At 39.0% G+C, this 12,912-nt stretch overlaps 1 protein-coding gene across 2 annotated transcripts in view; it reads right to left on the bottom strand.

Moving 5' to 3' along the window:
* Window positions 1-12,912, bottom strand: part of CEP85L (centrosomal protein 85 like) — a 106,846-nt gene that overhangs the window by 51,520 nt on the left and 42,414 nt on the right. For both annotated transcript variants that reach the window (XM_040058089.2, XM_040058090.2), the window contains exon 3: window positions 12,137-12,903. In XM_040058089.2, the coding sequence (XP_039914023.1) occupies window positions 12,137-12,903 (767 nt within the window). The remainder of the gene's footprint in view (window positions 1-12,136; window positions 12,904-12,912) is intronic.

The raw sequence follows: 12,912 nt of genomic DNA, 5'->3' as shown, positions 1-12,912 counted from the left end.
CCTTTAGACAACTTAATTAAGGCCTTTTCTAATTTATGTAATGATTTCCTTAGTTTAAAACTACAAAGAGCTTGGGACTTCCCAATGTCACATGAGGTGGCTTACACCTGATGTGGCAAAGGGAAACGTTTAGGTCACCATTAGTGTTGTGACTGAAGTGCATCCATACAAATATAAGTAACACCCCCATCTTCAGCTGCAAATTTCTGCTAGAGAACATGTAAGTACTTTCCTAAAATAAATGACAGATAAAAAAGTTCATTGTAAAAAATAATGCACAGGAGGCGAAAGCACTGCAGAAATAACTTTTCAACATGTAAACCATAAGGTATACAAAAAAAGATGACACTTCTACTCCAGAAATTGTGAGTAACAAGACTGAGTAGAAGACTCTCAAACCTACTAACCAAATTACATGTTGCTGGTATTAAGCAAAATTCCAAGAAATTCAATACACTTCTCAAATGTAAAGAAAGCTCAAGAATCAACAAACAGAGGTCACACAGACATTCATTTTTTAATGAATTCTATTCCATTCTATGTAAACATTCTTACTGATGAATACAGTAAATCAAAACAAGTTATCTTGTATTCTGCCTTTAAGACTTAATATTTCATGAGCAGAAGTTGACAATGAAAAGCTGAGCAGTAAGGGAAGAAGTCTTTGAAAAAGCTCTGTATTCGCTGGAATGCAAGCAAATCCAGTGGTGAATTTGCTATCTGGTGAGTAGGTATGTTGAGACCTGTTGAGACCAGACTCTGAAATAAGGTTACCCACTAGAGGAAATTAAGATATCTACTTGCATGAGGATTAGGGCAAGCACTGGTGAGACTGGCAGCACACCCCCACACTTGCAAGTTAGTATACCAGCGTTACTGATTTGAACTGTCACTGTAAATCTCAATTTCTATTTCATGCATTCTGATTACTCTGACAAACGCATGAGATTTTAGCAAGTGTATTTCCCCTTTTAATCCTTCTTTTCTTCTATTTTCAAATCTGTATTTTTGTGATGGATAGAGTTTCTAGCTTTAGTTTGCTTTGGATGTGTTTCAAGAGACTTCAACTGGAAACAGACAAGGGTTTTACAGTACTGAACACTTGCTGAAGAAAAAAGTGTTAAGAGTAAAGCATCAGCACTACATTCTGAAGACATGTTTGGGTTATAGGTTTCACAAGGCAATAATACGGAAGAGGCAGAGTAATGCATTGCTAAAAAATGTAGCCTAATAAAAACAAACCCTCCAACTTCCTCTTATGTACTTGAAAACAAATAACTTATTTTACAACAATAACCAAATAACAAAACCAAGTTATCAATAAACTAAAAGCTGTACTGCGATTTTACAGCAATGCAGATATATTGCATATACTGCATGGTTCATTTGTGTCTTAGGCTTCTGTAGATCAGAAAATCTGTTACTATCCTCTACATCACCAACTGTCAACTGAACACAGAAATTTTAAAAAAACCCTTTTGTAGATAATACAATCTTCTTTGTAGACTTACATAAGCTTTAAAAACAATCTACAGTATTTTTGTTTAATAAAAGGGCTGCTTGAAAAATATTAATGCATAAAATATATCCAATCCTGTTTAGAAAGAAGCTTCCATTCTATTACTTACTTATTAAAAGTTATGTGAAAAGAAGCTAGTCATCACACAGCTTTCTAATTCTCTAAATCTCTATTTATTCTGTTTTGGTTTTCAAGAGTAATCTTGATTATTCTGTGATCTCCAGGTCACTTACATGTACCTGATTCCCACTCAGTAGCTAGTGCTTGTAACTATTTCTAATTAATTTTCTGCAAGTGTAATCAAAAAGTTCAGCATTTTTATGAGCCATAATAAAAACTGCAAACATGTACAGCATGTAGCTTGGATTAAGTTTTCAGTTCTCTGCTCCACTCCACCCAAGCCTAATCTTTCTCCTAAGGTCATTTTACACACTATTAGTGAATAAAGACAGCTAAACAGGCATCAGTCTGGTATTATTCTTCCTTAAAAAAATGACCAACTTCCATGACAATTTTATATTGGGAAGGAGTTCAATCAGGAACCAAAACATGCTGGTTTTAAAGATACATTTCCTCAGCCAGCTCCTCAGCAAAAAATGATATAATAATTGATTCAGTAACTGAGTAATTGGTATTATTCTCTATGTGAAAACATTACCCATTTAAAACTTGAAAAACTGCTCTGACTAAGACTAGTCCATCAGGTGTTTTAGAAGGCAGCAGTTACTTGCATTTCTTTAATAGCTGTTTACTTTAACTTAGCAACAACTTCCCCTCCTGGCAGAACTGAACCACTCAGGGGACAGATGAGAGTAAAACAGCTGTAAACAAAATTATTCACACAACATAAGCACAAGATGTTTGTCACCCCCCTGCACAAAGAATTTTTTATATAAGTTTTGCTATAACTACACCAATGGCCAATGGTACAACTAGGCCAGTGGTATCCTGGGATACATTAGGAAGAGCATTCCCAGCAGGTCAAAGGAGATGATCCTGTCCCTCCACTCCACCCTAGTGAGGCTGTAGCGCTGTGTCCATGGAGCTCCTGCAGCAGGTCCAGCAGAGGATGACAAAGATCATTAAGGCACTGGAGTATTTCTGTTAGGAGGAAAGTCTGGGGGAGCTGGGCCTGTTCAGCCTTAAGAAGTGACTGAGAGAGGGGCATCATCAATGTCCATCAGTATCTGAAGGGGGGTGCCAAGAGGATGGAGCCAGGCTGTGCTGGGTGGTGCCAAGCAACAGGACAAGAAGCAATGGACAGAAACAGATGGAACTTCCTGAACACATGTTCCACCTGAACACGAGGAAGAACTTCTTTGCTGCGCAGGTGACTGTGCACTAGAACAGGCTGCCCAGAGAGGCTGTGTCTCACAGGAGATGTTCAGATACCACCTGGACACAATCCTGTGACGTGTGCTTTAGGATGACCATGCTTGAGCAGGAAGATAGTAGTCCCCTCCAACCTTATCCACTCTGGGATGCACGCAGAACAGTAATCATAAAAAATGTACACAGTTTTTAATATATGCTGAAGCATATGCCATCTATATCCTCTGTACCAAAATTAGAGCAAAGTAATTGGACACATTCATTTAGAGAGTGTTCCCATTTATATTTGGAAGCATAACAATACACTATAGATTACAGGCCTGTACAAATACCTGTATTTGTATGGCTATTAATGAACAGAGCCTAGCAGAATACAACTGTAATTTTTTTTGTGAAATCCTGCAAGATCCAGAGATGTCTTACCTAACAACAAATGTAATCCTTTTAGCTTTGACCTCCATGATAAAAAGTGAGGGGAAAAAAAGAAAAAAAAAAACAAGAATATAAAAGAACCCTGGTAATTTAAATTCATTAACACAGGCCCTCTATCTACTGTAGTAATATCTGATTGATTGCTTTATAAGCTTTTTTTTTTTTTAAGGTAAAATGATGCCAGAAGTTATACCTTTGTAAAAATTTAAAACTAGAAAACACTGCCCTCTTGTGATCTTCCCTAAAAATGTAGCTCATTATTAAAAGAAAGCTTTGGCAACTATTTGGCAGTGTTAGGGCTGAGTGGGTTTATCTGTTCCTTTCATTTATGTATATATATTTCTATAAATAAAATCAAATAGTTAGGTTATTAATGTTATCTTAAAATAAGTAATTGCATATGTACTATTAAAAGCACCAAGGACACATCCTCTGCCAGCTCAATCCAGATTCTTTGTAAGCCATTTGCAAGGCTGCAAGGGACCTTACACAGCACAGCTCCAGCTAAACACGACTGCACTGCACGATGCCAAACCCTAGAAGGGTAGGAAATATTTCTATTAACAGACAGACATTTTGCCCAGATAAGCAAGCAGGAGACCGAGGGGTGTTTCACCTATAGAGGTATTTTAGAAGTAAGTTTTCAACAGTCTGTTGCCAAGTCTTGAGAACATTCATTCTTTCGAAAATTCAATGGGCCTGGAAAGTACCATACACATTAAAATGCCAATGAAGTGCCAAACTGTATAAGAAAATTCAAGTCCTTCCTCCAACTATTAATTCTTCAGAAATTTTTCAGTACTGGAATGAAAGTTATCATTAACTTTAATTTTATTTCATTTTATTTTTAAGGTATTTGAGAAAAAAGGCTTGTAGGAGCACCCAGAATACTTTTCCAGATAAAAAGCAAACAACTAGCCATTGTAAGCATACATTTTTTTCATAAGTGGCAGAAACTAAAAACCAGGAAAAGAGCTGTGGACACAATGAAATTCATGTGAACCCACATGACTTAGTACTGAAGGAGCAACCCTAAGCTACAATTAAGAGTCTGCTGCAGGCACAAGAGGGCAGACTGATGCACATTATGGATCTTGCCAACAACAGAGGTCTCAACCTGCTACTCAATTTTCTGCTCATTGTCTTGGTTCTAGTGCTTGCATTTATCCTTGTGAAGCTGATGTGAACCTCTGTGAGGCTCTGCTTCCTACTCAGATTTTGCCCTCTGGATTTTGCAATGATAATCTAGACGCTTTAGACTACCTGAATAGAAGTATGCAAAGATTGCAGAGGCTGAAACATTCAACAGAGTTAGAGAATGTGTTCACACCCCAAATTTATCAGAAAGCAATCCTAAGAACTGTGCACAAGTACCTATCTGCCACTGAGAGAAGAAAGCACCTACAGCCTTGCTGAGTACCTGAAGAAACACAAGAATGCATCAACAGCTACTGTAGTTTCTCATTGCTACAGCTGATTGTTATTTAAAGATCTACAAATTATTTGCAGCATTAAAGGAACATAATTCCTGCAAAAAGGGGAGAGCAGAAAACAAGTTTTTAAAATGGCATTTCTGTAGAACATATACTTCATGGGAAATGACAGCAGGAAGGCAAACCAAAATGCCAGCTTTGAGTTGACAGCACACATCAAATTACCTGCGGAGAGAAAAGCACAGATGCTGTAAAGGGAAACAAAGACATCCTTGAAAAGCAGCTTGCAGTAGTAGAGATGGGGATAAATGAAGGTCAAATATGAAAACATAATTATTATTTAGACCTTTTTTGACCACCTGCGGTTCACTACAACACCTCAAAAGCCAGAAGCCTTCTGTTATCCAGTATATCAAAAGAAGCAGCTGTCAAAACAACTGAAAACAAAGGGCCATTACCCAGGGTTATCATAACTCTGCCCAGGAAACTCTTAGCACCAGCACATACACCAGCAGTAGGTGCAGCTGCACAAGCCCAAGATGTATTACAGCCTCAGTAAGAGGATTTACCACTTATACACAGGTCAAGTGAGCAGTGTGGGAGCGCTCCAGCCGTATTTGACAGACCGCTTGCTACTTGCCAGTGCAATTGTCAGTCCATAGCCTGTCCTCACCTCTAGGCATGCAGCAAAAACTTCTTACAGGACTTTCTTTTGTGGTTCTTTACAGGATGATGTACTTTTCCCACAGGGTCCTGGGAAGGAGAGTGATCAACAAGAGCACACTTTCCTTGGCATGACTTTCCAGAAGGTAGTGCTAAAAACATAAGAAGTGCTGGGAAAGGTGGAGACCAGAAGCATTTTTTCATACATTACATTGGAGCCAAACAACTTCCTCTTAGCATCTCACTTTCCCAAGTGAAACACAGGAAGAGTGTGCACCAAAAATATATACTGTACAGTCAATTTATTGCCATAGATATGCATACTAACACATGTGCAAAAGAGGCAGATATTGTTTCATGGACGGGGGAAGCCCCAGCTCCAGCTTCCTACTGCCAACAGCACATCCCTGATTCAGCACATATACCGCTGAGTATATTATAGATATATATTACAGAATACAATATATCTATTCATTTTCACACCCAGAACTTCCATACGATCACTACTGTTATTCAGTTATCTGCAAGAGACTCATCTAAACTGGAGCTATGAATAACCTTTTCACAGGAAAAGGCAGTATGCCCAGCAAACCTGAAAGCTTAAGGAAGTCCTGCCATTAATAAGTATCCACATTCCACACTAGGCTACCTGCTCCAAAGCTTGCAGAGCATTGGTGTGCTGGTTTTGTCTGGAACAAAGTTAATTTTCTTCATTATATAGTAGTTAGTAGGGGACTGACTACGGTTTCGTACAAGTCCAAAGTGTAATTCCCTATCAGCTACTCTGAAGGAAATTACCTGTGCCCCACCCAAATCAGCATGATGGACTAAAGCAGCACAGAGAGTTAAAACAAAAGCTTTTTTCTCACCTGCTCTGAAATAAGTGCAATAAACATTTGAAACGGCTTCTCCAAACTACATACCCGTAGTTTTTTGAAGATGATAGTTACACTAGTATGAATTCCAATCTGTTTGTATTTAAAGCAGAAAACTTTGCACAGCTACATCACAACAAGCAGTTCATCATTTATTTTGATAATCTTGAAATATTCTGCTTTAAATTTATATACCATAAATATATGTGGTAATTGTTACATAGTTTATATTAGGAGAATTCCTGCTGATGCTTGACATAGATAGCTCAAAGCACACCAAAACCACCAAAACAAACAGGAAACCCACTCTAGCTCAAGGCAGAATAAGAACAGTTTTCCCATCAAAATGCTTATTCACTGACATACTGCTCGGGACTACCCAAAGCTTATTGTCTCTATGACCTTCTGTATATTCAGAAGTTTCCCTGTCTTAGGGAAACCACTGTGACACCAGTTGGCCCTGACAAAACAGTAAAATCACATTTTCCTTTTTAATAAATTGAGGAAGATGAGCCTACTGCCACCAACTAGCATGTATTTCCAGATCAAAAATTACATACCAAGGAAGTCTGCGAGAAACTTTGTTAGAGTGTGGATAAACAGTCCCTAGATATCACCCAGTAGATTCCTCCAGCAATGAACATGACAGAATCCTCAACAAATGCAAAAATACTGAAATATGCTGCTGAAACTGAAACATGCATTTTCCCAAGATGACACATAAAGCTGGCAAAGTTATCAGCTAACCAATGCCAAGGCTCTTTTTGCAACCAAGCACAGTCCAAGTTTAGTTTCCAATCATCTGCTGGCATTTACTCCAGAATGAACCTACAAGCACCTTATGGGAATGGAATCCCATTTGCTGCGCTACCAACTTCTCAGCAAAAGGAGCAGACCATAAAAGCTTAGTTACAGCTTACAGTAAAGGACTTCGCTCCACTAGCTAAAAGGGATAATCTCTCACGTTAAAATGTTTTATATTCCTGAAAAGTATGGTTTCATCCAAATGTGATACAGGAAAAATGTTGACTTTAATAATTTTCATTTTCTGATCTGACAGGATTGTAAAAAAACCCTAGCTTTGAGTTGACATTTAAGAATAAAATTTTATGTGGCAACAATGCTATCTGATGAATGTTATGACTTTTCTTTCAATTCAAGTTTTACAACTTTGTTTACCAATGTTCAGACATGCAAGCAGTTTACTTCCTTTTCTGTTTGCAATGAAAACTGTTTTAATAACGCTAAACTTGTCATTCCATTAAAATTTAATTTCCAGCAACTTTTATATACATGGTAGGATCAATCCAGTGTTTTCCTTATTAAAACTAACCCTGGTACATTAAAAGGGAAAAGATGTGCTTAAGTAATTTCCACCTATTATCTCTGCAGTATTCTGACACAATTTAGTACACCATGAAATCATACAGATGCTCTGCACATTGGAATAAAGAGATTCATACTGTGATACTTACAACACTCTATAAAGTTAATATGTAGACAGGCAATCTTCTAAAGCTTTCCTTCTTATTATATGATCTCCAATTATTTTAAAGGCATGCTTTCATTTTAAATCTGATTTTTGGACTAGCACACAGCATGTACCCACATATATTCAGATAACAAGATACATAATAGGATCAGACTTTAAGAAATGCCATTGCTTAAAAACACAGAGCCTTTTAATTTAGATTTTATGGCCTCCAAGTTCAGTAAATGGGAAATGCTGTTGTGTGTTATAAGCATTTTTTTCCCTTAATACAGTCCTTATCACACATTTCTTTATTCAAAGATCAGCTGTATATTGAAAACAATTAAACAATTAAGTGTATGGTGAAATATAAATTCTGCATAGAAAATGTTTTTATTAAAGCAATATTTATTTGTTTCAGTGCATAAACTGAACTCCATAAACTGAAGAACTGTTAAAATCTCTTCCTAGGAAACGTGAAGGAGAATGTTTATTTTCAAAAAGCATGTGTTAAATAACTCACATTTTCAGATACAACTGCATGATGTTACACAATAACCAAAGACCAGATTCTCCTTGGAGACTTATTTCTGAAATGTACAAACAGCACACCCACAGCTGAAGGATGCACCTTCTCTAAGAGGCATTCTGCTCTTCCACAGCACATTTTCTGCAATCACAAACCTGACCACATCCTGAAGGACAATCACAACGTAGCTGCAGGTCTTCTACCCAACACTCAGAGCTCCCCTCTCAATGCACAGGAAATTTTCTTTTCCAACCCATGGTTTACAATTGAAATGGAAAATCCACGTGATAGGTGTTATAATTTGGGGAACAAAGTACAAGAAAAAACACTGGGTTCAGTCAACTTCAGACTACTAAGGAAGCAGAAAATCTTAACCTTGAAAGTAATTAACTTTGGAACAGCTTTTGAGGGGTGTTACATTATACATTAGTCTTTAGAGTAAACAAATAGAAAGCTTGTCTGATTTTACAAAAATTAACTCTGGATTAGAATTTTCTATGGTGAACTGTCTATATCAGTCTGTGAGGACATAAAACCTTATTTGCAGTGTGTATTATTAAGTCCAACAGCTGTTCCTGAACCATCAGTCCTCAAAATCAACTCAGAAAATTGTTGCTGTCTATTCTTACCTCATTAGTGATTGGCTGGCAGAAGGGGAGGCTACAGAGTGCAGCTATCTTAAAGATACACAAAGCTGCTCTAGATTAACAGTTGAAAGCAAAGTTTGTTGCATTCTCTGTTCATGGCAATAGCAGTTTCAAAGCAAAATAATGATAAATGAATTTTTTTCAGTCCTAGAAAAACCACAACATTTCCATCAGGATACACAGGTATTAAAAGCAAAAAAGCAAAAGTAATCCTCATTAAAAGGAAAATAAAAATAAAAAAATTATATAGAGCTGTGGCTTTTGCACCTTTTATAAATCATCAGCCTCCTCTTTCTACTCTATCTCTTAGATATATAGTCCACTTAGGATTGCAGTTTTCTCGGTTTCTCAGAAATAAAATAAAATAAATAAAATACAAATTCCCACATACATGTGATCTTTTAAGAAAAGCCACAGCAGAATGATCCTCAGGTTTCGTTTAAAAATAAGTGCCAAGACAGGAAGAACAGAGTTCTTATTCCTTCATTGCTTCTGACCTCTCCCCTCCTTACAGGTGTAACCTCTGTCAGAAAGGCAGGAGGGCAGGGAGGGACAGCAGGGGATGCCTCTAAGAGCCCAAAGGCTCCCTGCTCTTTAACCTTCTCTGGGTCCTACTTCACAACCACATCTCACCTGAGGACATAAAACAGATCCCATTTCAAGGCCCAGCAATATGCCAGTGGATCATGCCACGATCATCAGGATCAAGCTAGATCATGCCAACAGAAGTGCTTGCTAAGGCCGTCAGGAATTTCCTCCACAGAAATGTAAAAGTTACAGGTGAAACAAACAAACAAGCCAGCTTTAGCCAAAATGTCCAATCTCAAAAACCTGGAAAGGTACGGCACTGTTTTTGACTTGAAGTCAAAGATAAATAATGCTTGTATGCCCCCTGCTGGCTCTGTCCTCCAACTACAGGTCGGTAGCAATGCCCGCATGGATGAAAGTTTTTGAGTAACCAGTAACGCATACAGGGCTTCATCTCTTTCAAACATTTAACTTTGCCTCTGTACTGTGTTTAAAGGTGATCAGAGGGAGAAAGCACTTCTGAGACATGAAAGACAAAAGCTTGGACTTGTTTTCATCTAAACAAAAATATATTTCTAAAACACCCATCCTAAGCGAAGTGTTGTCAAGGCACATACAAGATGATGAAGAGGTGCATATCTAAACAAAGTAAAAAAGTAAATAAACCTTACTCTACTGTTGTGGGACCCTGGCTAGAGTTCTGCATACAGTTCTGGTGTACCTAACCTAAAGAAGAATGTTGGAGCAAGTCCAAAGGAGGCCACAAAGTTGGTAAGAGGACTGAAGCACTTCCCCTACCGCAACCAGGCTGAGGAAGGTGGGGCAGTTCAGCCTGGAGAAGACAAGGTTGTGTAGAAATCTCACAGCAAGTAGAAATCTCACAGCAACCATGCAGTATCTGAAGGGGGATACTGGAGGTTCTTCACAGGAACTGTAGTGATAGGATATTGAGTAATGGGTACAAACTGAAAACCAGGAAATTTCAGGCTTAGTATTAGGAAGAAATTCTTTACTATGAGGGCGGTAAGGCACAGAAACAGGTTAATCAGGGAAGTTATGGATGCCCCAACACTGGCAGTGTCCAAGGCCAGGCTGGATAAGGCTTTGAGCCACCTGGTCTAGTGGGATGTGTCCCTGTCCATGGCATTCTGTATATTTAAATCCCAGTACAGAACCACCAGGTACCTGATCACAAATCTCACAGACTGCACCACTGGTGGCTGCAGCCAACTACACATCTTGGGTGTTTGGGAAGACTTGAATGAATGGATAGACCAAGCTCCCTCATGGTACCCTGCTGTTGCTTCCCAAACCCCTCGTGTGCTCCTCAATGCCACCAGCAGGTGCCAATTGCCCAGAGTTCAGCTGGCAGTGCCCTGGCTGCAGCCTCAGCACTGAGTCAGTCTCTGTCACGTCAGTTCTGAGAGGAGCCCATCAGCCTCTGCTCTCCACCTGGGGAATTTACCAGCATCAGAATCTTCAAAGTGCTTAGAGAAAGATGAGGGTTTGTGCAGAAATAAAGGTAAAGGGTGGCTACCTGTAACAATGTCAGGTTTTTAGACAAACCCTTAGAGATTACTATTAGTTTGGCCATATTCCTTGGCTTCAATTTTCTTAAGTTAAATACAGAAAACCCAACAAAAACCAACCCCATAAAAACTCAACCCAAGAAACACCACCAAAAAACAAAATCAGATCATCATTAAGAGCAAAACTGGATGTTAAGAATCTCTAAACTTGTCATTCTTTCCATCAATACATAACAGAAGGAACAACAAAATTTGAACACAACTCCGTAAATTACCTCGTGTACTTCTGGCTGAAGAAAATATGAAATCTGAACATACAGCTAGATTACCTCTGCTGAGATAGTATCCTAGTCTAATCCTAAAATGCCTTTCAGAGAAATTTATATATTGTAAACTGGGATTTTTTTTGTCAAGCGGAGCTAAACTCACTACACAGGCAAACATGAACATACAGATCTTAAATACTGCCTTGCTTCACAAACTGTACTTCCCCATTAGGGGAAGAGCTGTAAACAAAGACTGAATTTCTGAGTTAGAAAGGGTTACCTGTCTCTTAAAACTATGTGCTTGATAGTCTCGATATGAAAATATTTCAAGTACGATGCATCAACCACATATACTATCTTATTTCAATAAACCCGATTTGTGGACTGCTGTTAGTTGATTTTTATTAGTTAGAAAGTAAGAAGTAATATCAAACTGAATTCTGTTTTTAAGTACCAGGCATAAGGAGACTGAATATTCATTCACCCAAGTTGCACTACACAAAAGTCATTCTTATTTTGCCGAATGCATAAATGCAGCCTCTTTGTAAGCCCATTCAAGTCAAACTACCTTCACATTTTTCCCACTATGCAGTTACTCTAAAACTACTAAAAAGGCTACTTGATGAACCTCTTTATGTGCCCAGCTTCAGATAATGACATGTTAGTCCCACGTAGACAGGCATTGTGAATCCGAGTAAACTGTATGTAGGCAGACAACAGAAACTGAAGAAAACCCAGGAAACAACTAATGTTGAAAAACAAGCAGCAACAGCCCCCATCAAAGCTTAAAAATACCGTCACCTGGTTAGGAGGACCTGTTCCTCTTCCTGTTTCATTAAAAACTGCCTGTTATTCCTCGGGTATAACACAGGATGCCAGATGATGGCAGCAAACACCAAGCTTTATCCTTACCTGCACAGGCTGGTCACCTGCTACTCTAAAGTCTTCGAGCTGCTGCATGTGCCATGCAGCCAGGCCGTAGGGCTCCTCAGCAGGCCTGCAGTCCAAGGGATTTGCCCGGAGCTGCTCCTTGAGCCACATCTGAGTCCTGACTGCCGGCTGTATGGGAGCTCCGCTCACAGCCTGCTGTCCCAGCGTCGCGTATCTCTGGCCGAAAGCTTCACAGCCGCCTGCACTAGGTTTGCTTTCAGCTAAGGCACTGCAGGTCATGTCTAAGGCATGTCTCCTACTTGGGGAATCTGAAACAAAGTCATCTTTGCTGCACGTTTCAAATTTGTATTTGCAGTCCAGTAGAGAAGATCGTTTCTTCCCCATTTCTTTGTCCTCAATCTTTAGCAACTCCATGCTGTCATGCAAACAACTTGGCCCATTTGTCCTTAATTGAGGTGGCGCAGCTTTGTTCGTACCAGCCCTGTATTCCACTGAATGACTACTTCCATCTTGGCTGAAATTATTTGGTGAGCTGAGTTTAGACAAGGAGGACCATTTTCTTACAGGTCTTGCATCTTTCATGTCAAGAGAATTGTCCAGGGGTCCCTGATTTCTGCCTCCTCCTGACCGTACAAAGTTTGTACTCCATTTTGAGCCATCAGACTTGAAAGCTTCCCTGTGTTTGGAAAGTGAAGAGCTGGCACTAGACAGCATCACATGGGCAGTGGGAATAGAAACCAGTGATCGGCTGGGCTTAAATGATGATGTACCACTTGAAGTTGAATGATCTGTGAAGA

The sequence above is a fragment of the Hirundo rustica genome, chromosome 3 (genome assembly GCF_015227805.2).
Source record: "Hirundo rustica isolate bHirRus1 chromosome 3, bHirRus1.pri.v3, whole genome shotgun sequence".
NCBI lineage: Eukaryota > Metazoa > Chordata > Aves > Passeriformes > Hirundinidae > Hirundo > Hirundo rustica.
The sequence above is the reverse complement of the archived record's forward strand: the minus strand, read 5'-3'. Positions and strand labels throughout refer to the sequence as shown.